The sequence below is a fragment of the Tyto alba genome, unplaced genomic scaffold, assembly GCF_018691265.1.
Source record: "Tyto alba isolate M040663 unplaced genomic scaffold, T.alba_DEE_v4.0 Super-Scaffold_41, whole genome shotgun sequence".
NCBI lineage: Eukaryota > Metazoa > Chordata > Aves > Strigiformes > Tytonidae > Tyto > Tyto alba.
This window is the reverse complement of record NW_024881317.1, coordinates 21,896,253-21,917,397: the sequence shown is the minus strand read 5'-3', so window position 1 is coordinate 21,917,397 and position 21,145 is coordinate 21,896,253. Positions and strand designations below refer to the sequence as shown.

Below are 21,145 nucleotides of genomic sequence, written 5' to 3'. Positions count from 1 at the left end.
GGACGAAACGGTTCCCAGCTCCCGGCTGGCTGAGTTTTTCCGGAGAGGCCCTGCCTGGCGACTGCTCCCCCGGCCATGGCGAGGACCGGGTCCTCCATCGCACACACACCTTGAGGGGCTCCGGAGGGTCCCCCCCGTCCCATGGGAAAGCGGAAAAGGTATTTTTCCTTCTGATTCCCGCTCCGGCGTGGCCTTCTCACCACGCCAAAGCCCCCTGACCCCCTGATCTCGCTGGCCTGCAAAGGGTAGTGGAGACCAAAAAGCAGCCTGAAGCAGCACTGCTGAGGAGGGGGGTGGGGTGGGTGGGGTGGCAATAAGGCAGGTTTAAAACCCCCCTTGGCTGAACCGGGAGCCTGGGACGCTGCCCCAGACACAGCAGCAGCTCTTGCAGCCGAGCCGGCGCCCAGCCGTGCACCCCGGCACAGCTCGGGGGGTCCTATCCAGCAGCTGAAGCAGAGCTTTGCCATCCAACCCTGCTCTGGTACCAGCACCCCCCACCCCCCCTTGGTGCCTGTATCCCCCCCGGCTCCGGTACCAGCATCCCGCCGGTACCAGCATCCTTACCCCAGTACCAGCATCCCCCCCTCGCCCCCTCCCCGAAGTTTCCTCCGCCACCGGCACCCCAGGGGAGAGGGGAGGCAGGAGCGGGCAGGAGCAGGGCGCTGCCCGGGTGGGAGCGAGGAGCCCCTTGCTCTCTCCCTTCCTACCCCCCCCCACCTCCCGGCACCGCGCACCTCTCCCGCCCGGGGAACCCCCGCTTTGCCTTCCCCGCCTTCTTCCCGTCAGCTGCTCCTCCTCCTCCCCTCCCCAGGCAGATTTAGGAAAACGAAACTTTCCGGTAAACGTTGCTCGGGCCCGCCGTCTACATGCCCGACAGCCCCGTCGCCCCCCGGCCGCCCAACCCCGGCCCCCCAGAAGGTAAGGGGGAGCTCCCCGCTTTTCTGGAGGGGGAGGCGGGACGGGACGGCGGGGCAAAGCCTGGTCCAGGGCCCCCCCAAAGCGAGCCGTGGGGATTGCCTGCGTGGGTGGGGGGAGTTATTCTTTAGGGTGCAAAACCATTGTATGATGGGAGGAAAGGAGGTGATAAGGGGGGGGGGGTGTCCCTGCTTTATTTGGGGGGCTCCTGCCTGAGCTGCCGGGCTGGGGGAGGCTCGGGGGGGATGAGGAGTGGGGAGGGGGACACCTCTGGGGACAGGGACGGTGCCGACATCCCGGTGCGGCCTGGGAGGTTTTGTGGGACCGGGGGGAGACTGTCGCCAGGGCCCACACCCCACACCCCCACACCCCCCCCCGCCCTGGCCTCAAAGTGAAAGTAAAGTCACATTGCAGCCTTCGTTTTCCCTGCCCCAACTTTGAAATCCCGAATTCCACGAAGGGGAAGAGGTTGGGGAGGGGGAAGGAAAGCCTCCAAGGGTCCCCCACCGAGGGCAGGAGGGAGCACAACCCTTTGCAGCCAGCAGAGAATCTCCCTGGGAGAGCACCCTGTGCCTTGCCGGGGTGCTGCCACCCACTCGCCCTTGGCCGGAGGGATGAAAAAGAGCCACTCACCCCCCCTTGCTGCTCCCTTATCCCCTCCCTGCAAACGGGGTGGGTACAGTGGGCTGCCCACGGGTGGCCTGCGTGACCCCCACGGGTGGGACTGAGCCTTCCGTCCCCCTCCATCTCACGTGCTCCGACGAGGTCTTTTCTCCCAAATCCCACCTAGATGGAGACGGTGCCACTGCCCCCGTGGAGACAGGACCCCAGCCGGGTACATCCTCGTGCTCCCCTCCACCCCACCCTCCCGAAGTGGAGGAGGACCTACAGTTTGTCCTCTGCGAGCGCTGCCGGCAGGAATCGCCCAACCTCAAGCTCCTCACCTGCCTCCACACCTTGTGCCTGGATTGCCTGAGCGAGAACAAGCCCATCGGGCAATGCCCTGTGTGCCAGACAGCCATCCCGCAGGCCAGCGGCGTCCCCAGCATGGACAACCTGCTCTTCACCAACTTGCAGACCAGGCTCAAGGTCTACAAGAAGATCAGAAACAGCAGCGGCCTGAGTTGCAGCCGGTGCCGGAGGGAAGCGGTGGCAATGTGGTGCTCCGAGTGCGAGGAGTTCCTCTGCACCAAGTGCTTTGAGGACCACCAGTGGTTCTTCAAGAAGAAGAGCCACGAGGCCAAGAGGGTGGAGGAGCTTTGTGCTGAGTCAGCCCATCAGTTCCTGAAGGACAGCAGAAAGTCCTGCAACCTCTTCTGCTCCCGGCCCGATCACGCTGACCAGGGCCACATCTCCAGGTGAGAGCGGTGCCTTGTCCCCGCATCCCGTCCTGCACCAAGGGCTTTGGGGCTGCTGCTCCAGGACCAACTCTGCCAGGAGGGCAGAGCCGAGGGGTTTTCATCACCTGCCTTCGGAGAGGGACTGCTGCAAGCCCGGCGAGACCCTGGGCCGGAGAAGGGTGTGATGTGAGGCTGGCAGGTCCCTGGGAGGAGGGAGGGGAGCAAGGGTGGGTTGAACGCCCAGCTTCATGCCCACATCTGCAGGTGGTGATGTGAGGCAAAGCCCTTTTTGCCCCGTTCTCAGCTTCCCCTCTGGTCAAACCCCTCAGCTGTCCCTTGGGGAGGGGGAAATCGCACCCAGCACTGTGCAAATGCTTTCGTCCCCCTGCTCACGTCCCGCCTTTGAAGGAGCTTCCCATTTCGTTCCAGCATCTACTGCAACAAGTGTGAGAAGGCGCTGTGCTGCTCATGCGCGCTGCTGGACAGCCAGCACGCCTCCTTCTGCGACATCCACAGCGAGACCCGGCGCAGGCGGGAGGAGCTGGTCACCGCGAGCCAGGAGCTGAAGCAGAAGCGAAGCGGCTTCGAGGCCGCCTACGAGGTGCTGCAGGCTGAGGCCGCCCGGCTGGAGCAGGCGCAGCGGGAGATGCGGGAGCTGATCCGGCAGCACGTGGAGCAGCTGGTGCGGCTGATCCGGCGGGAGGAAGAGGAGCTGCTGGGGCTGGTGGAGGCGCGGCAGGAGCAGGGCCGGCGGGAGCTGGCGAGGGAGCTGCGGCGCGTGGAGGGGGTGCTGCGGCGGATGGAGGCGAGCGAGCGGCTGGTGGAGAAGATGAGCCTCTACGCCACGGAGCAGGAGGTGATGGACATGCAGCCCTTCATCAGGGACTCGCTGGGGGAGCTGCAGCGGCTGCAGCCGCCGGCGGCCAGGGACAGAGTGCAGCCCGGGGACTTTGCTGAGTGCAGGGCCAGGCTGCAGGAGCTGGTGGAGCGCGTCACGGGGCACCCAGGTGAGGACTTGCCGCGGGGATGGATCCAGCCACCCCACTTGGGTCAGCTCAGAAAGCCGTCACCCAGCTCTGGGTCCTGCAGGGTTCAGAGCCACCTCCCTGCAGCAAAATGAGCCCAGATTCACGCTCGTGAGGTGCTTATTTCCACTGGGGCCAAGAACTGCTCTTTTGCTTATATGGCCAGAGTCTCTTTTTGGTCTCCCACCAATCTGACGAGCTGTGGTGACACTGATTTCTGGGCCTCCAGAGGCTCCTACACCCCTTGGGCCATCCCAAACCAAAGGGCTGGGAAATGAAAAGGAAATCAGAGCTGTCCCTACCTTGCTGCAGCTGCCAGGCAGAGGCAGGTTGTTCCCAGCTGGGCTGCTGCCAGGGCCGGGTGGGAGCTCCAGAGGCTCCGATTCAGGATTGCAGCCCTGCTCTCTCCGTTACAGGCACTGATTCCCAAGCTGTCCCCACGGTCGAGGTGGCCCTGGAGAACAACCTGGTGAGATGTCCCTGTTTCATCCCGATCTGCTGCCGCGTGGGGAGGGCTCCTGCATCCACTGAAATGGGGATCCCTGCTTTCTCTGACATTTGCAAGCCTTTCCCAAGGGTCTGCTTTCTTCTCCCCGGGCCATCGCCCCCATTTCTTCATCAACAAGAAACCCCCAGGGATGTTTCTACCTGGGCAGAGAAGCACCTGCTTCGTAGCCATCATTTTCCACTACCCAGGCGTGCTCCTACCCCATCCCACTTCCCCGAGCCTGCTGCTTCCTTCCTCATTTTCAGCAGGGAAAACCGTAGCCTCCGCCAGCTCTAGCACTGCCTAAGACCCACAGCTCAGGCACAAGCCTTGAGCCAAGCCAGAGGGTTGGTCTGTGCCTCAGTTTCCCCCCTGCTGAGGATGTTTCTGCCCCCCCCCCACGGCTCTGCCCGCCGCTCAGGGACACCCCAGCCCTGCAGAGGGGACGGTGATCCCAAGGGCCACCCCAACGCTGCTTCGCACTCTCTCTGCAGCAAGAGGAGCCGGTCCAGCCTGAGAGCCAGACCGTCTTGCCCACCTTCACCATCAGCCTCGAGGAGATGCAGACGAGCCCGGTAAGAACCACCCTGGCCAGGCAGGAGCCTTTTGGCGACTGGGAGATGCCGCCCCGGCACCCTTCATCCCCCGTGCTCTCCCCTCTCCAGGCTCTCCCTGTCAACACATGGTCCAAGCGGAGGTCGGACTGCGTGGAAAGGGGCAGCCTGATCTCACCCAAGGTACTGAAGTTGGAGTGCAACAACACACCAGTCCCCATCAATCCCAGTTCAAACCAGTGGGATGGCACAAGGGTGCCCAGAACCTCCATGCCGAGCCGGAACTGCAGCAGCATCCCTGCCACCAGCAGCCACATTGATGATGCAGGTGGGGACCGGGGACATGGCCCTCCTTGTTACCCCATCTCTTCCCTCCCCTTATGGGGGTCCCCCATCTTTCCCAGCCTCTGTGCACCCCCATGCACTCAGAGCCTTGGCCAACCTCCCTCAGGTCAGAGAAGCAGAGGGTGGGAGCTGGTTCCTGGGGTGTAAAGATGAGAGCAACGTTCAGGGGTGGACACGGATGCTCCATCCCTCTCCATGTCCTGCCTCCGAGGCAGCCAAAACCCAAGCCTAGGGGAGAGCAGAGCAGCAGGGTAAGTGTGCAGAGAGACTCCCCTGCCTCCTGCTCCAGGAGCTCTGGAATTTCCCAGAGCAAAAAAACACCGCAATTTTTAGCAAGACACATTTTCTTCCCCGAGCTCACCCAGCCCCACTCCAGCCTGCTGCGGCATCCCACAGCGAGGGGGTCCCGGGCTCAGCTCTGCAAACAGGAGGGAGGATGAGATGCATGTTCTGGAGAGGCCAGTACAGGGTCCATGGGGTGAAGCAGCAGTGGGGAGGTTGCCCCCACCTTGGGGTTGCATCCGAGAGCGCCCAAGGGCTGGGTGGTTCACGGTCCTGGTAGAAGCTGCAAAAATGAGATGAGATCAGTCCTCCCATGGGAAAACCAGTGTGATCCAAAAATCAGAGCCTTGAACCTTCAGCATCCCGCTGTTCCCTCTGCAGAAGACAACAGCATCATCATCTCCAGCTCGGAGGACAGCTCGGAAGACACGGTGGTGAGTCCAGACCTCCCTCCTTGCTGAGCCACGCTGCAGGCAGAAGAGGCAGCTGCACCCCATCGTATCTGGGGTGCCTTTCCCTTTCCTCCAGACACTCTCAGCCCCAAGTCTTCTCCCTTCCCAGCATCAGCCAGAGGCTTGCTTGCAAGATTCCTCTTCCCCTTCGGTTGCTTCCAGGCAGCACCGTGTCTGTACCATCCCAAATCTAGTCCTCCCTTACTGGTATCTTCCAGTATTCTGGAGGAGCCAGGGTCCTCTCTCCCAGACATCAAACCCCACCTTGATTTTCTCTGGTGTGGGATCCCACACCAGCCGATCCCCCCAAGACGACCCTCTCACGTTGGCTCTTATGGCCTCTTTCCACCCTGCTGGGAAGGCTGTTCTTAGCTTTAAAAAATCCATTTTCATATAAAAATCAAGTTTGTGAGTTGAATGTAAGCATCCGTGCTTGGAGACTTCATCAGTCCCGTGCCTACGCAGGCTGAGAAGCTCCTCGGGAGCCACCAGAGCATTGCCAAAAGTGACATTTCCAAGCTCCCTGTGGTGACATTTCACAGCACTGATGCTGCAGACTGATGTGTTGCAACCAAATGGCCCTGACCAAGGTGGTTAGATGAACCAAGGGCATGGGATCCCCACTGAGATACCCCATCCCCACCATGAGCAGGGGATCCCTTTGGAAATGGAGGCGAGCATGGCCGATTTGGGATGGGGGCGGAGGGTGGGTGTTGGTTTTCCAGCACTGGCTTAATGAGGGGTTAACAGCCCCTTTATTTTTTTTTGTATAAACTAGTGCAGAAGCTCTTCTTACTCTTCAATAAAGCTGTTCTCAGATTAGATCCCAGCCTGCTGCTGGCTTCCTTATTTATTTTTTCCTCTGCTGTTTTTCCTTGCTCTCCTGATTCATCTCTAACAGAGGAGAAAAAAAAAAAAAAAAAAGAGTTGTGGGGCTAAAACCCTGTCCCCACTCCCTGCTAGTGCCAAAAAGGGAGGGGGGGGGCGCTTTGGGGAATGTTAGCTGCTTGCTGTGAGAAATCCCTGATGAATCAGGTGTCCTTTGGTACGATGTGGATTTAAGGGTGTAGCAAAGGTGCGGGCTGAAAAAAGATTGATCCCAGGAGTAGCAACATCTCACCGGTAGTCTGGTGTTGGGCACTAGAAAAATGCAACCTTGAGAACCGGTGAAAATTGGTTTAAAGCCTGGAAAAGGGGAATAGCAGCTGAGTGAGAAAAAAGAGAGCAGTGGGGTGAGATGGTGGGATGCAGCCAAGGGAAGCTGCAGCCTTCAGGGTGTGGAGGGCAAGGGCTGAGGACCTGCCTAGAGGCTCAAACATCTCAAAGGAGATTTGGGGGCTGGGGAGGGACCTTTGTGGGGTCACCTGGGGACTGTCCCACTCTGCATGCCGAGCTGAAGCCGCAAGAGCATCGCCGGTGCCCAGCTCTGCCCGGATCCATCACCCACGGCCACCGTGGTGCTATAAGAGCACGTCTTTGCACGGGTGATTTTCTTCTCTCTCTGCTTAACCCTTCAATAAAACGTTTTTGCGTAGCAATTCAATTTGCTTGTTGCTGGTTTGGGTAACAAGAGCATCTGCGATCACATTTCGTTGCCGAGTTTGGTTCATCTAACTCCCTTCAGGCCAGATGGGTCATTACGGGCACAGCCAAGTGATGGGGACGTGGGCGCTGCCACCACCCCACCACCAGTGCCATCCTTCTCCTGTCCCTTCCCAGACAGAGGAACCCCTTATGCCCTTCAAACACCTAATTTTAACCTGCCATTTAAGCAGTCCCGCATCTCCTGAGCTGGGGAGCGCGTGGTTTTTGCTCACGCGCCTGCAGACATTGGTCCAGCCACATTTCCACCGCTCCTGGGCTGCAGGTGACGATGCGGGGAGCTGGTGTGGAGGGAGATGGACGCCCCATCGCTGCGGGGTGCCCAGACCGGGGGTCCAGGATTGTCCCTGGGGAAAAGAGGGATGAAAACCGAGGTTGGAGCCTCTTGAATGTATTGCTGTCCTGCTCTTCCCGTGGGGAGATATTTGCTGGGGATGTCCATCCCTGCTGAGGCTGGGCAGGGGATGGTTGGCGTGGCTGCTTTTACTCTCCCCTGGGAAGCACCGCTGTAGGCACTGGAACTGCTGAGCCTGGAGAGGCCCCAAATCTCCTCCTGGCCTGATTCAGTCCCTTTTTCCTCTAGACACGAACCAGATCTTTAAACCTAATGGTATCTCGTGCGGTGAGGTCGCTCTGCCACATTTATGGCCCTGCATGAGCTGCATCCACTGGAGATGTGCAGAAAGGGCCAGCGAGTCCCCAGACCTGCGCGGTGTGTCTGGCCACCGCCTGGATCCCACCCCCCTGCTTAGGGCGAGCAGCATTCGGGGCTTTGCTCTTGCTCACTTGGCTCAGACCCTGGTTTTGGGCTCTCGATGGGGCTCCCCATGGCCAGCCCTCTCCTGAGACACAACACACGCCCAAGCCATCCCTGGCAGTGCCAAGACATCAGTCCCTGTGGGTTTCATGGCACTGTCCACAAGCAGGTCCATGCCTATGGCCAGTGGGACACCCAAGGGTGCTCCTCATGCCTTCTCCGCCAGGTCTGAGCAGGCAGGTGGGACTTGGCCCCCTTCTCCAATCTCTTGCAGGCTCCCAGCAAACCCAGTGACAGCAAGAAGCCCTCCAGCCCCACGTGGTCCGGGAGCAGCACCTCACCCTGCCACAGCACGGGCCCCACCAGCCCCCAGGATGATGGGTTGGAGCTGAGCACCTTGGTGTTCCTCAGCTTGAAGGTTGACCAGAAAAGTGAGCATTGCCTTTCCTGGGCGCAGGGGGCTGGGGAGCAGAGAGGGGGCACCCCCAAAATACTTACTCCAGCCCCATCCTTTCCCCTCCACAGCCCAACGCATCACGGAGATGGCGGTGGCCAACGGGGAGCACACCTTCAAGACGCTGATTCAGACACCCGAGTCGGTGCTGGCACTGCTCTCCCAGGGTGTCCCCATGGAGGTGGGGATGCAGCACCTCCTCTGGTACCTCTCCCCGCTCCCCAGGCCCGTCCTCATCGTCTATAACTTCTGGGCACTGGAGCTGCCCTCTCTCTTTAAAGCCCTGGATGCCACAGGTAGGAAAGTGGACTTCTGCCACATCGTGGGTGGTTATGTGGATATGTTGTCCTTGATCAAGGAAAAGCTGCCCAGGGCCCCCTCCTACAAGCTGAAGAACCTGCTGAAAAGGCACCTGCAGCAGCAGCTCAACGAGGGCAGCGCGCTGGCCACGGCCAAGGCCTTGCAGGAGCTTTGGGGAGCCCTGAAGCTCCCTGCCTGCGCCGACGCGGGGATGATGCTCACCCACTGCAACCTGCAGAGCTATACCATCCTGCAGTCGCTGGTGCAGGAGAAGCTGCTCACCAAGAGGGTGGCCAAGATCCTGGCCCGTCGCAACCTCATCCTCTGGGAGCTGGAAGAGGTGTGAGCGCAACTGTGGAGTGAGCTGAGCTGGCCAGGTCTCGGGTTAACCCTCTCCAGGGATGATGCAAGGATGCTCGCAGCGGCATCAAACAGGACGGGCAGACCCTCTCTGCTCCCAGCATGGGGCTTAAAATGTCCATGACCCTGGGTCAGCCCTAAGGGGAGGAGGAAACCGCCCAATCAAATTAATATATTTATAAAATAAATTACACAGCGCAGACCAGCGTAATTTATTGGGGTGTCTCCACCCCTCTGTTTCCCAGCCAGGCAGGAGGGGAGATGCTCGGAGCGCTGTTCGCCCTGCGCAGGCAGCAGGAGGTACCTTGCCCCCTCCAAACCGCCCCCCCCCCCCCCCGATGTGGCCCCCGGTGACAGGCCGAGGTTGGCAGCGGTGTCCCCAAGCCGGGGCTGTGTGTGACAAGGCAGTGAGGGACGCACACCGCCAGATGTCCCTTTTGTACAGCCGCACACATCCCGGCGCACACGCGCGCGCCCACTCCTCTCAAGCACACACGCATCCCTGGAGCCCACCCGTGGTCCCTCCAGCGCCAGGGAGGTGCTGCGCCCGTCACCGGGGCGTCTGGCCTGCTTGTACTGGGCGCAGGGTGGGATGAAGAGGCCCTCTGGGTGGCTTGACGTAGGCGAAGAGGAGCAGGAAAGGGATGTGGTGAAGGTCTCCTCTCCGAGAAGATGCTGTGGGAGCTGCCAGGCTTGGAAAATAGAGGGGAGACAGAGAGGAAACGTGACCCCCATCATCTGGGATCCCCCCCAGGAACAAACAGTGGCCCAGACACAGCTGAGTCGTGGCTAGCAAAGCAGGGGGGTAGGCAAGGGGGCTGCCTCCCCCCTGCCTGCTGCCTTCCCCGGGCCGGGGAGGAATCAGGACAGATCCAGCACCGTACAGTGGTTTGTAGGGAACGATCCCAGGGGGGCCCCCGCGGCCGCCCGGCTTGTCACCAAATTCAGACAATGCCTGCCTCACCCTGGGGATTCGCTGGTGTCTGCTACAGGGTTACGTAGGGGGGGAACAGCCTCGACAAGGGGCACAGCCGGAGGAGGGCAGGCCCCATCTGTCTGCTGTCACCCGCCTCATCAAAGTCTTGTAAAACAATAGCGAAGTCAATGGGCTGCGGGTGCCAGATTAGCTGTTTCTTTGCCCTGAGCTGCCGTAAAGCTCAGTCACCCGGCTAGAAAAGGGTCTGTCACCACCCGGTGAGCACAGCAGCACCCAACAAGCTCCTGCCCTGGAAGGAAGGGCTGCAGCTGGGGTATCCCCGGGGGGTGGGGGCTCCCCAAAGGTCTCACCAGCTTCCACCTCCAACAGGCAGCTTCTACGCGCTCGCAGGCTGGTACAACCTCCCTCCCACCCACAGGCACCCCATGAAAATCCCCCTTCAAGCCAGAGGTATAAGGAAGAATTGAATCCTCTCTAGTTTTTTTAAGAGCCATAAATAACTTCACTGAATTAAGCAGATCTCCTGAAATGATATATAATATGCTGCTTGCTTGATTGGCCATTATTAATAATGCATTGCTCAATCTAAACCATTCATAAAATTACTCCCTGCTAGCCCCGAGCAAAGTGCTTTGGGACTCAGGAAGGGAAAAAAAAGGCAAGAAGGAGCAGCATAAATCCTTTCTGTTTATGAAAATGGATTTCTTACCCCCAACAATCATGCAAAACTAATTAGAGCCAAAGGGCTGGTTCCTCTGCATTTGATTATGCCCTGCAAGCTCGCTCAGGTTGGCTGCCCAGTGTGGGTGGAAGTCCAAGGCAGAGGACGATTCGCCCCAGTGAGCCTGAGAAAGGTTACCTGGATTATATTTCTAATAAAAGCATCACCCTGCTAACATCCAAACAGGTTTGCATCCCATGGACCATCAGGGACAAGGACAGGGTGGACGGGACTCTTGAACAGTTGGAAAAGTGGTGAGGAAAAGCTGAGGGAAGGCTCATCTAGGCGGAAGGAGAGGCCACATTGCCTCCGGCCAGCTGGGTGCTGCAGCCAGGATGCTCCCAGGGTGGTGGCTCATGCACTCACCTGATCTTGGAGGAGCTGGCTTGGAGTTAGAAGCTAGAGAAGCCAAAAGAGCCCAAACTGAGGGCTCGGCCGTCTACTCCTTAAATAGGCAATGCCTCTGACCAGCATGGTGAAGGCTCCTCTCTCAGATTCCAGCTGGAGATTAATGGTGTAAATCAGCAAACCCTCAGTGACCTCCAGTGTTTCCTTCAGCTGGGAGGCTGCCCTCATTTATACAAGTGGGAGATGTGTCCCCAGAGCTGTGGTGGTCAACACCAGCTGTGGATCTGGCCCCCAGCCCAGCTTCTACTTGTCCCATGTTTAGGAGCACACTGAAGCTTAGGGTGCCTGGGGCTGAGGGAGTTGTGGTGTGAGAAGAGGTTGACAGCCCCAGAGCCTGCTATTCCTTCCATCCATCCATCCATCCATCCATCCATCCATCCATCCATCCATCCATCCATCCATCCATCCATCCATCCATCCACCCACCCACCCACGCTTCCATCCTCCACCATCCTGTCTTGGAGCTCTCACCTGAGGGGATTGAAGAGCCACCACAGAGCACTGCTGTTACTCCCTGTGCTCAGCCCATGGGAAACTGAGGCACAAGTGATGACGTGAACCCCACATGTCATATCCGCTGGGGAGGCATGAATAGATAGATGGTGTAACCCATGCCATGCTGCTTCTTGCTACGATGTCCTCCCAGGTATCTCGGGTAGGGTCTGGCCCTCAGGAGCGTGCGGAGGGATGCGTGATCCACCCTGTCACACGTGCCTCATCCCCTGACCCATTTCTAGCACAACACGCTGCCTCCAATGCTCCTGAAACGCTGCCACTGTATCTAGGACACTTGGGTTTCTTCCTCTTGCATGATGAATGAAGGCATCTTGAGAAGGGCTCAGCGTAGTGCGGTGGATAGCAGCCAAGCCAGAAAACAAGCGTCCTCCCTGTGTTGGCCACATCCTTGTGGCATTTTAACCTACTTCCGTACTCCTCAAAGCAAGTTTGCAGTCCCTGTGACTCCCACCTTGAGCTCTGCAGCTCAAGTCCCAGCTGTGGGTCACCACCAGTAAGGGCTGCCCCATGGTCCTGGAGCCCCACGGCGGCACGGGGAGCCTGGGAGGTGCAATAAGCTGATGTGCAGCAGCGAGGGGTGAGGAGCAGCGTGGGTACGTATCTGGCTTGTTTGGCGATGATGAGCCCCCCAGGGTGCTGCCCTGTTGGCCACAGGACCCCCCACCGTGGGGCTCGGGAGAGGCCTGTGGGCATTCAGAGAGTGAGCAAAACAGGGAAAAACTAAAAAGCCTATAAACCACAACTCCAAATGCCTGATGCCGTAATTCCTGGAGCCGCAAATTGTTAGTGCTCAGGAGTGTCACAGTAAGGGTGACGGCATCCTTGGGTGACCAGCCAGATGCAGGGACGGGAAGGGAGCGAGTCATGGCTCAGCACCAAAGGTGCTGAGAGCTCAACAGCGCTTCACACTCCGCTCAGGCAGGAAGGGAGACGGGGAAGCGCTGCCCTGTAGATTTGTCTGCTCCGGATTTGAAGCGATGCCTCCCTCCTGCTTGACCCCTCTGCAGACCCCTGTGGCTCCCCAGAGTGAGGTGGCCTTGTGCATCTGCTCGGGACGGTCCCCTGGACCATGCCCAGGGCTCTTCTGGGGGATGGAAATTGGGTTGGGTCAAATCCATGCTGGGAAACGCAGTGACAGTCGCGGTGTAGGTGGCCACGGTGCAACACTTGGATGGTGTTGGTTCACCTGCATGGAAACAAGGTGTTTTTAGGTGGCCGCACATCACCCAAGCACCTTGCCTACCCCGTGGGTGTCAGCCACCCACCAGCCCTCGGAGCACAGGGCTGAAGGGAAACTGAGGCACATCTGAGGCCGATCACTTTTGGCCGAGTTGGTCCTCGGGCACCAGGCATCATGCTGGGGGGCTTCGGACACGGCTCCTGGGAGGGTGGAGGTGCCTGGAGCTGGCATCGAGGATCAGAGGTGACGTTTTGCTGTGAAGCAGTTTCGCCTCTCCGCCCCTCCAGCCATCATCCCCCCCACCCACCCCGCCTCTCTTCTCGTCCTTGGGACAACACGCCCATCGCCGTGGCCTTGGGGCGGGTCTGCCGAGCCGCGCTCCCACCGAGGGAGAGGAGATCGGGCTTTTACTCTCCCTGCGAGCAAGCAGGGAGGGCGGCAAGACTCCCCCAAAATCCCCGGGGGCTCCTCACTCCCGGACCCCCCCCGGGATGTTCCCAGATCCCGCGCGGGGGGGGGCGGAGGGGACGGGGGGTAGCCGCAGGGCCGGGCCGCAGCTCCAGGCGGGGCAGCTGCCTATCGCGACAGACCCGGGTCGGGGACACCGGGATGGACCGGGATGGACCGGGCTGCCCCATCCGAGCTCATAAGCCCCCCCCGGTGTGTGTGTCCCCCCCCGCCGCACCCCGGTAGAGCTCCCGGGAGGCGGAGAGGGAGGGATGAGCAGGGGGGGCCAGGGGGATGGCGGGAGGCAGGAATCGATCCCGCTTACAAAATCAATGATTTCTCGGGTTTCTCATGGCGGGGGGAGAGGCGAGGGGCAGGGCCGGGACGGGGGGGGGTTGGGGGGGGTGGGCTGGGTGTTGGAGAACAGACCCCCACGTCCAAGCAAATCTGCGGAGGGGAGAGGGGGCACCCAGTTACCGCGCGTTTCCAAGGGGCTGAAACCTTCAGGAGGAAGATGAGGGAGAACGGCCCCGTCCCAGGAAACCCCGGCAGCCCCCCCATACCTTCCCCCCCTCCCCCCGCATTTCCTTCCCCCCTCCGCCCAAATCTCTTCGCATTCAATTCGCGCCTTGCAGAAGGGAACCCCCCGTGACGGGACGGGCTGGGGCGGCGGCACACGCCGCACATCCCCCGCAGAAATACCGCATCGACCGGGCGGATGGGGGGGGGACATACCGGGAGGGGGGGAGGCTACCGAAAGGGCTGGGCTGGGTCCCGAGCCCCGTTTTCCCGTTCGCAAGCGCTTCCCAAAGGGCTGCGGCCCCACGCTATCCCGGGAGAACGGGGGTAGCCGAGTCCCGCATCTGCCCCGACGGCATCCCGGTCTCTCCGGGGTGCGTGGGGGGGGGACGGGGGGAGGCGACCCGGAGGGAAAGCGGGGAGCAAAGCGGGGGCCGGATTATGGCTGCTGCGAAGTGCGTGTGAGTTGCACACGTTGCTCTGCGGGGAGGGCGTTTATTATGGTTATTTTTTTTTTTTTTTTTTTTTTTTTTTTTGAGGGGAAGGAGTTGTGTGTGGGGGGGGTGCCGTGCCCGCCCCGGGAAGCAGCCGGCTCCGTCCCCGCCGGAGGCTGGCGAGCGGCGGCGGTGGGTGGGTGGTGGGATGGGAAAGGGGTGGCGAGGAGGGAGGGGGCGGCCGTGCGGAGGGGGAGGCTGGCAGAAATGCTAATTCCTCCCTTCGCTCACTCCTCGGCAGCCCAGTGCCCGTACGGCCCCGCTCCGGCTCGCAGCTCAGCCCGGAGAGGTGCGGGGGTACGGGGCGGGGGGGGGGGGATCCCCCACCTCCTCGCCGCGCCCCTCACCGTCGCGGCCGGCCCGGCGGAGGCTCCTCCGTGCCACAAGGACGGGGGTCGGGAGGAGGATGCGGAGGACCGGTAACGGCGAGGAGAAGGGCTGCGTGTTGCTTAACGCCACTTAGGAGCGGGTAAGGTGCGGGGTCACCCCCGGTGCGGGAAGGCGGGGGGGGTGGTCAAGGGCGGGAGGGAAATTAGGAAGGAGAAAACTAGGGAGAGGTGGAGAAGGGAGGGAGAAAAGTGGGGAGAGGAAGAGAGGAAAGGCTGGAAGGAGAAAGAAAGGGAAAAGAAAAGCAGAAGAAAATAATAGAAGAAGGAGAAATTAAAGCAGAGAAGAAAGAAAACGAGATTTCATTTTTGGGGACTGGGTGAGAAGGAAAAGAGCGAAGAAGATAAGAAAAAGCGAGGGAGAAGGGTGGGAAGAGAGGAGGGGAATGGGAGGGAAACAGGGGAGAGGAGGGGAAGGGGGCGAGAAGGGGCTCGGAGGAGGCAGGAGGGGGGAGCCGGGCCCAGACAATGGGGCGCGGCCCCGCCGCCGCCTCCCGCCGGGCGGGGACCGGGACCGGGGCCAGGAGCGGGGCGGGGAGAGGGGGCGGGAGCCCTGAGAGCCCCCGCTGTCCCTTGGCAGGGGGAGATGGCCCCTCTGCTGTTCCTCTGGCTGGTGGCCCTGCTCGGCCTGGCCCGGGCGTGCCCCGAGCCCTGCGCTTGCGTGGACAAGTACGCCCACCAGTTCGCCGACTGCGCCTACAAGGATCTTCAAGTGGTGCCCACGGGGTTGCCCTCCAACGTGACCACCCTCAGCCTCTCGGCCAACAAGATCACCTCGCTGCAGCGGCGTTCCTTCGTGGAGGTGACCCAGGTCACCTCCCTCTGGTTGGCGCACAACGAGATCCGTTCCATCGAGCCCGGTACCTTCGCCATCCTGGTGCAGCTGAAAAACCTCGACATCAGCCACAACCAGATCGTGGACTTCCCCTGGCAGGACCTCTACAACCTCAGCGCTCTCCAGTTGCTCAAGATGAACAATAACCACATGGCTCTGGTGCCTCAGGGGGCTTTCCACACCCTGAAGGACCTCCGGTCCCTGCGCATCAACAACAACAAGTTCACCGCTCTTGCAGAGGGTATCTTCGACTCGCTTAGTTCCCTCTCCCACCTGCAGATCTACAACAACCCCTTCGAGTGCTCCTGCAAGCTCCAGTGGTTGAAGAAGTGGATGGACAGCACGCTCATCTCCATCCCCGAGAAGGACTCCATCACTTGTGCCCTCCCGGAGCAGCTCCGAGGAGTGTCGGTGGGGAAGATCCCTGACGTGCAGTGCACCTCGCCTACCGTGCAGCTCACCTATTACCCCAACCTGGACACCACAGAGCTCTTTGACGGCTTCACCCTGACACTGCACTGTGCCGTGACGGGCACCCCGCCGCCCGAAGTGAGCTGGAAGATCCGCACCTCCAGCCAAACCCTGGAGCTCAACGGGAATCCAAAGGAGAGCGCCGGGAAGGACCTCCTCAAACAGGACTCCGAGCGCTTCTTGGTCTTCAAGAACGGCACGTTGATGATTCCTCACCTGAGCAAGCGGGAGGAAGGCACCTACACCTGCCTGGCCACCAATGAAATGGGGAGCAACCAGACCTCAGTCAACGTGGCCGTGGCGGGCACCCAGAAATACCCGCTGCAGCCCGGGAGGGACCCACTGGGGGGTAAAGCACAGCTGGGCGACAAGAAGCCTGGGGCCAAGGGAGCAAAGAACAGTGTGCTCATGCCCGATGAGAGGAACAAACCCCTCGGCCCCACCCGGCAGAGCCAGCCATCCTTGGCAGCTGGGACAGAGTCCACAGGAGGTGGGCAAGTCCCTTTCCAAGTTCCACCCTTTGAGAAGAAGTGCGGCTCCACACAAACCAGCAAGTACATTTCCAACCACGCCTTCAACCAGAGCGGCGACTTCAAGCAGCACACGTTCGACCTGGGGGTGATCGCCTTAGATGTGTCGGAGCGCGATGCCCGGGTGCAGCTCACGCCCACCTACATGCAGCCCGAGAAGGTCCACCTCAGGATGCTCTACCTGTGCCAGGAGAGCAGCCAGGGCCACGCCTTGGTCCAGTGGTCCAAGATTGAGGAAGGGGTGAACTCGTACTGGTTCCAGGGCTTGAACCCCGGCACCAACTACTCCGTGTGTCTCACCTACCTGGGGGAGGACTGCCAGGTCCAAGTGGTCTTCACCACCAAAAAAGAGATCCCCTCGCTCATCATCATCGTGGTCGTGAGCATCTTCTTGCTGGTGCTGGCCACCTTGCCCCTGATGGGGGCCACGTGGTGTCACCTCCTCTCCAAATACCAAGGGAAGACCTACAAGCTCATCATGAAAGCCCAGAACCCGGACCAGATGGAGAAGCACATGGCTGCCGACTTTGACCCTCGCGCCTCCTACCTGGAGTCCGAGAAGAATTACAATCCCAGCGAGGTAGGGGAAGCGGACGTGGAGGAAGAAGAAGAGGAAGAGGAGGAGGAGGACGAAGGAGGCAGGCGGAGGAGGAGGAGAGAAACCGAAGGGGCTCCGGAGCTGGAGCGAGAGGGGAGCGTGGCGGCCAGCTCCATGGCGGAGTCGCAATCCAAAGCCGCCGGCGAGGAGTTCGAGGTCCGCTCCGAGTACAGCGACAAGCTGCCGCTGGGCGCCGAGGCCGTCACCATCTCCCAAGAGATCAACGGCAACTACCGGCAGCGCCCCCGCTGAGCCCCCCCGCACCCCCTCCAACCCCCCCCCCCCCCCGCCCCCGCTCCCCACCTCCCCCGGACCCCCCCCGGGGCACCACCGCTGCTTCTTCACCGAGGAAAGACCGAAGCATCCTCAGCGACGCCCGCCTCTTCTTCCTCCTCTTCTTCCTCCCTCAGGCGGCAGGTCCCTGGGGAAGGGGCTTGGCCCCGGGGTTGCTCGGTGCGGGCGGGACGTTTCTGCCCCGATTTCGTTTCCGTTTTGGGTACCGGCCGTCCTCACTCCCGGCTCGGCGACAACATCACAACGATTCCCGGTCCCCCGCCCGCCTCTGCCCTCCGCTCGCTCCGTCTTTTTTTTCCCCTTAAAGGAAAAAAACGAAAAAAAAAGAGGAAAAGAAAAGAAAAAAAAAAAGTGTGTGTGTAGGGGGGGGCAAAAGAGAAAAGCCCGCTATCCGAAAACCTTTTTTTTCTGGAAACGGTTCAGTCCGCGGTGAGTCCCCTCCGCTCCCCGGTCCGGTCCCGCCGAGCCCCGGTGCGAAGCCGGTGCTGTCCCCAGGGCTGCTCGGCGTTATCCTCCCCCCTCCCCGGTGGGTCCCCGCCGCTCCCCGCTGGGTGCCCGTGGCGCTCCGGTTCATCCCGATTTCCCCCGCTGGGTGCCGGGGCTCCTCGGTGCCCTCCCCGCCGGTCCCCGCGGAGCCCTTCAGCACCCGGCGGGAGCGGCTCGACCCACCCCTCCTCCCCCCACCCCCCACCCCCCAAGTCCCATCCTGACCCCCCCCAGCCCGGCGGGGCCCCCCTCGATGTGTTTTGGGTAGAGTAGCCTTGTAGCCAAGTGTCTGTGCCGTAGACGCGCCCGTGCTGCTGGCGGGCGGAGGGGGGGGGGGGGGGGGGGGGAGGGCCCGATCCCGGGAGGCAAGGGGCCGCCGCCACCGTGTGTGTGTCCCCCCCCCCCCAAAACTCCAGTCCCCGGGAGCCCCCGAGAGCCGCGGGCGCCTTTCTGCGAGCTTCTGTCTGTGAAAGAGTCAATAAAAGGGATTGAAAGTGGAGCCGGGTCCGTGCTTGATGGGGGCAGGTTGCGCCGGGTCCCCCCCCCCCGCTGCCCCCGGGGTCTGTCCAGTACAGCCCAGTACAGCCCAGTACAGCCCAGTACAGCCCAGTACAGCCGAGGGGACCCTCGGGAGGTGGGAGACAGTGCGGAGACACATTGCTGCAGCTACAGGCGAAGCACGCACACATACTATAAATATATATATATATACACACATATTTTTCTACCCCTACACCATGCACGCATAAAGTATATATGTGATATTTCTGTATTTATGTATGTGCGTATTATAGATAATTCACACATATACTATATAGAGAGAGATACACACACATTATATATACACATCTGTGCTGTACACACTCCTTTTATATATACACACTATGTATATGCACAAATAATTGTTAAATGCACACACATTGCATATGTACTCGGTCTGTACATACAGTATAAATATACGTAAATACAGCATATGTATGAAAATATAATAAACCAAATAAATTATGTAGTCTGTAGACAAACTCACTATAAACTCGCTGGATAGAAAAATACAAACAATATTTTCCCCCAGCACATACAAACCGTATTTTCTCCCAGCACGTACACGCACGCTCTTACACACATACCAATACTCATACACTATATACATACGCAGTAAGAATACATACGATATATACATACAATTTATATTGCATTTATATTGTATATCTGTATATCTATGCACACGCAATATGCATGCGCACTATCTGTACAAATACCCGCTAAATACCCACACTACCCACGCGTATTTATGTTCCTTCTCCTCGCACACATACACCCAGTGCTTGTCTCCTATACACACCCTGTACGTATGTACATCCATGACAATCCTGCCGCCCCGGAGAGCCGTGCCGGGGGCAGGACGGGGCTGCCTTAGTGTCACCCCGGTCCCCAAGTGCCCCCAGCCCCACGATTGGGGGTGCTAAGAAGGTGCCTGCTGGATTTACGCCCCCTCCCCACCCGGCCAGCAGCTCTCCCCTCTCGTCCCGCTGATGATTTAAGCCCACAATTACACGGCGAAGATTTAAGGCTGCCTTTGATTGCTTTTCTTATCTGGAGCGACGAAGCTGCATGCCCTCCCAGTGTCCCTGCTTGAGAGGGGGTGTCCCGCCATTGTGTGGGGACGGTCACCCACTCACCGGCACCCACGGGTGGCCCCTGAGGCCTCACTGAAGCCCCCTCACCCTCCCCAAACGCAGCCTCTGCAGCCCCAGCAGAGCCCCCCCTCAAGCAAACACTCATTTCTCCATCACCCAGAGGACGGCTTTCTATTTTAAGTCCAGCCTCTGCATCTTTCTCCTGCGGCAGGGAGCGTGGGGGAGACAGACAAAGCGGGTCGGCAAGCAAACAGGCGGGGGGGGGGCACCCAAATCCCCCAAATCCCCCAAATCCTGGGAATTTGAGGCTGCTCCACAGCAGCCCAGGTGTTTGCTCCAGCTCGTGCCAAGCAGAGATTCCCCCTTGTAGACAAATCCCCTCCTGCGGATACACTTATAATTGAGTTTCATGCTTAGAAACATATAAGGAATAGAAAAAGAACAATCATTTCTGCCTCCGTTTAATTAGAGAGTAATAGATTTCCCCGCCTAACGTATCTGCAGGGAATCTCGTCGTGATGAGCTACCTACCGACACTGGATTACGCCGAGATTTGCTCCTTTTCAGGGGGGCACTAATTAGCACCGGGTGCCCAAAGGCACGAGAAAGGGTCAAGGATGGAGCTCGGCATCCTCCCACCCCCTCCCCGTGGCCGGGGTGGGGGAGCTGGAGTGGATTTCTCCTGGAAAGGGTTAAAGCATCCCGGCAGGATGGCGCAGCCTTTCCTAAGGCATTAACCCTTCTGCAGAACCCGCCACCAGCCCGGGGGTTGAGTGGGACGTGCCCACACGTGATGGTGACAAGCTCGCGCCCACACAGCCCGGGCTGTCACACGCTTATGGTGTCACCTAAACTGTGGGAAGGCGTCTGGCACCCTTTGCCCAGGACAGCCCCAAAATAAAGAGGATTTCATCATCATCATCCCCACCCCCCGTCCCCAAATCTTTTATCCCAGATCCAAAAATCAAGGAGAAAGAGCAATGACGTGTCCCCCGTGGCGTGGTCACCTCGCCCACTTGAAGGGGTTGTGCCTCGGGGGGGGTCACAGATGGAGTCTGGGGTCCCCGTAGAAGCAGAGCAGCACCTTTCATCTGCTCCGTGGATGCGAGTGGGCAGAACTGGTCCCCTGCAGCCACCCTTGCTCTGCGTCCTCCGCTGGTTCGGAGCCCCCTCACCCCTCCGGGTGGGCTCTGGAGATGTTCAAGCCGGGTTTTACAGCACGGGGAGGGGGGGGCTGATGGATGTCAGCCAGCCCTGCTCCGGGGTGACGGGTACCACCGATATCAACTCCCACGCTGGCCTTGTCCGTGAGAGCATCGCGCCCAAGGCGGGGACAGTGACATCCCCCCACCAGTGCAAAGCAGGTCCAGACCCTCGTGGAGAAAATCCCTAGCTCACCCATCACGCCAGCCCGTCCCGCGGCAGCCGAGCTGCGAGCCCACCCGGTGAACTGTTCTAGACTCAAAATAATCCCCCCCCTTCTCCCTTGCACGGCACTATTTTTAACCCCGAGCCTGTTCACAGCCTGGCCTCGGCGACGGCTGCGTCAGCGCAAGTGTGAAGACAGGGAGCTGCGGCTGGGATGCGGGGAGTTGAAGCTCTCCCGGGGGGGCTCCAGCTCCCCCCCTCTACTCCACCTTCATCTTGCTCAGGGCCTTCTCCAAAAGAGAATCTGGCTTGCTCCGGGATGGAGCTCCTCGCAGTTCTGCAGATGCCTGGGTGCTCCCGAGCTGGGGGGTGATTTGCACCACCTTGCTCCAACCCCAGCGCTGCGGCAAGACGGTTTCTTACCAGAGACACCCCAGTTTGGCCA

The 21,145-nt window shown here is 60.1% G+C and overlaps 2 protein-coding genes across 3 annotated transcripts; both read left to right on the top strand.

The window, feature by feature from the left end:
* Nucleotides 1–36: 36 nt before the first annotated feature.
* Nucleotides 37–9,075, top strand: LOC104365630 (protein PML). Its single transcript, XM_042804087.1, has 10 exons — nt 37–158; nt 812–918; nt 1,706–2,273; nt 2,685–3,262; nt 3,697–3,749; nt 4,262–4,342; nt 4,433–4,649; nt 5,330–5,382; nt 8,034–8,190; nt 8,285–9,075. The coding sequence occupies exons 2-10, from the start codon at nt 867–869 to the stop codon at nt 8,857–8,859; spliced, it is 2,334 nt and encodes a 777-aa protein (XP_042660021.1). The 5' UTR covers nt 37–158; nt 812–866; the 3' UTR covers nt 8,860–9,075.
* Nucleotides 9,076–11,962: 2,887 nt separating this feature from the next.
* ISLR2 (immunoglobulin superfamily containing leucine rich repeat 2) lies at nt 11,963–18,194 on the top strand. 2 transcript variants are annotated; one of them, XM_042803691.1, is made up of 3 exons: nt 11,963–12,048; nt 14,337–14,564; nt 15,062–18,194. In XM_042803691.1, exon 3 carries the CDS (start codon nt 15,068–15,070, stop codon nt 17,165–17,167), a length of 2,100 nt encoding a protein of 699 aa, XP_042659625.1. In that variant the 5' UTR covers nt 11,963–12,048; nt 14,337–14,564; nt 15,062–15,067; the 3' UTR covers nt 17,168–18,194. The 2 variants fall into 2 exon arrangements, with proteins under 2 accessions (XP_042659625.1, XP_042659624.1); XM_042803690.1 differs by lacking the exon at nt 11,963–12,048 and having other exon boundaries at nt 14,275–14,564.
* The last annotated feature ends 2,951 nt before the right edge of the window (nt 18,195–21,145 follow it).

What these genes read in the sequence shown, in the direction of transcription:
- LOC104365630 (XM_042804087.1), top strand. Translation starts at nt 867, where the DNA reads ATGCCCGACAGCCCCGTCGCCCCCCGGCCGCCCAACCCCGGCCCCCCA. An exon ending in TGGCCCTGGAGAACAACCTG is followed by an intron (nt 3,750 to 4,261) that starts GTGAGATGTCCC and finishes CTCTCTCTGCAG; the next exon opens with CAAGAGGAGCCGGTCCAGCC. An exon ending in AGGAGATGCAGACGAGCCCG is followed by an intron (nt 4,343 to 4,432) that starts GTAAGAACCACC and finishes TCCCCTCTCCAG; the next exon opens with GCTCTCCCTGTCAACACATG.
- ISLR2 (XM_042803691.1), top strand. Translation starts at nt 15,068, where the DNA reads ATGGCCCCTCTGCTGTTCCTCTGGCTGGTGGCCCTGCTCGGCCTGGCC.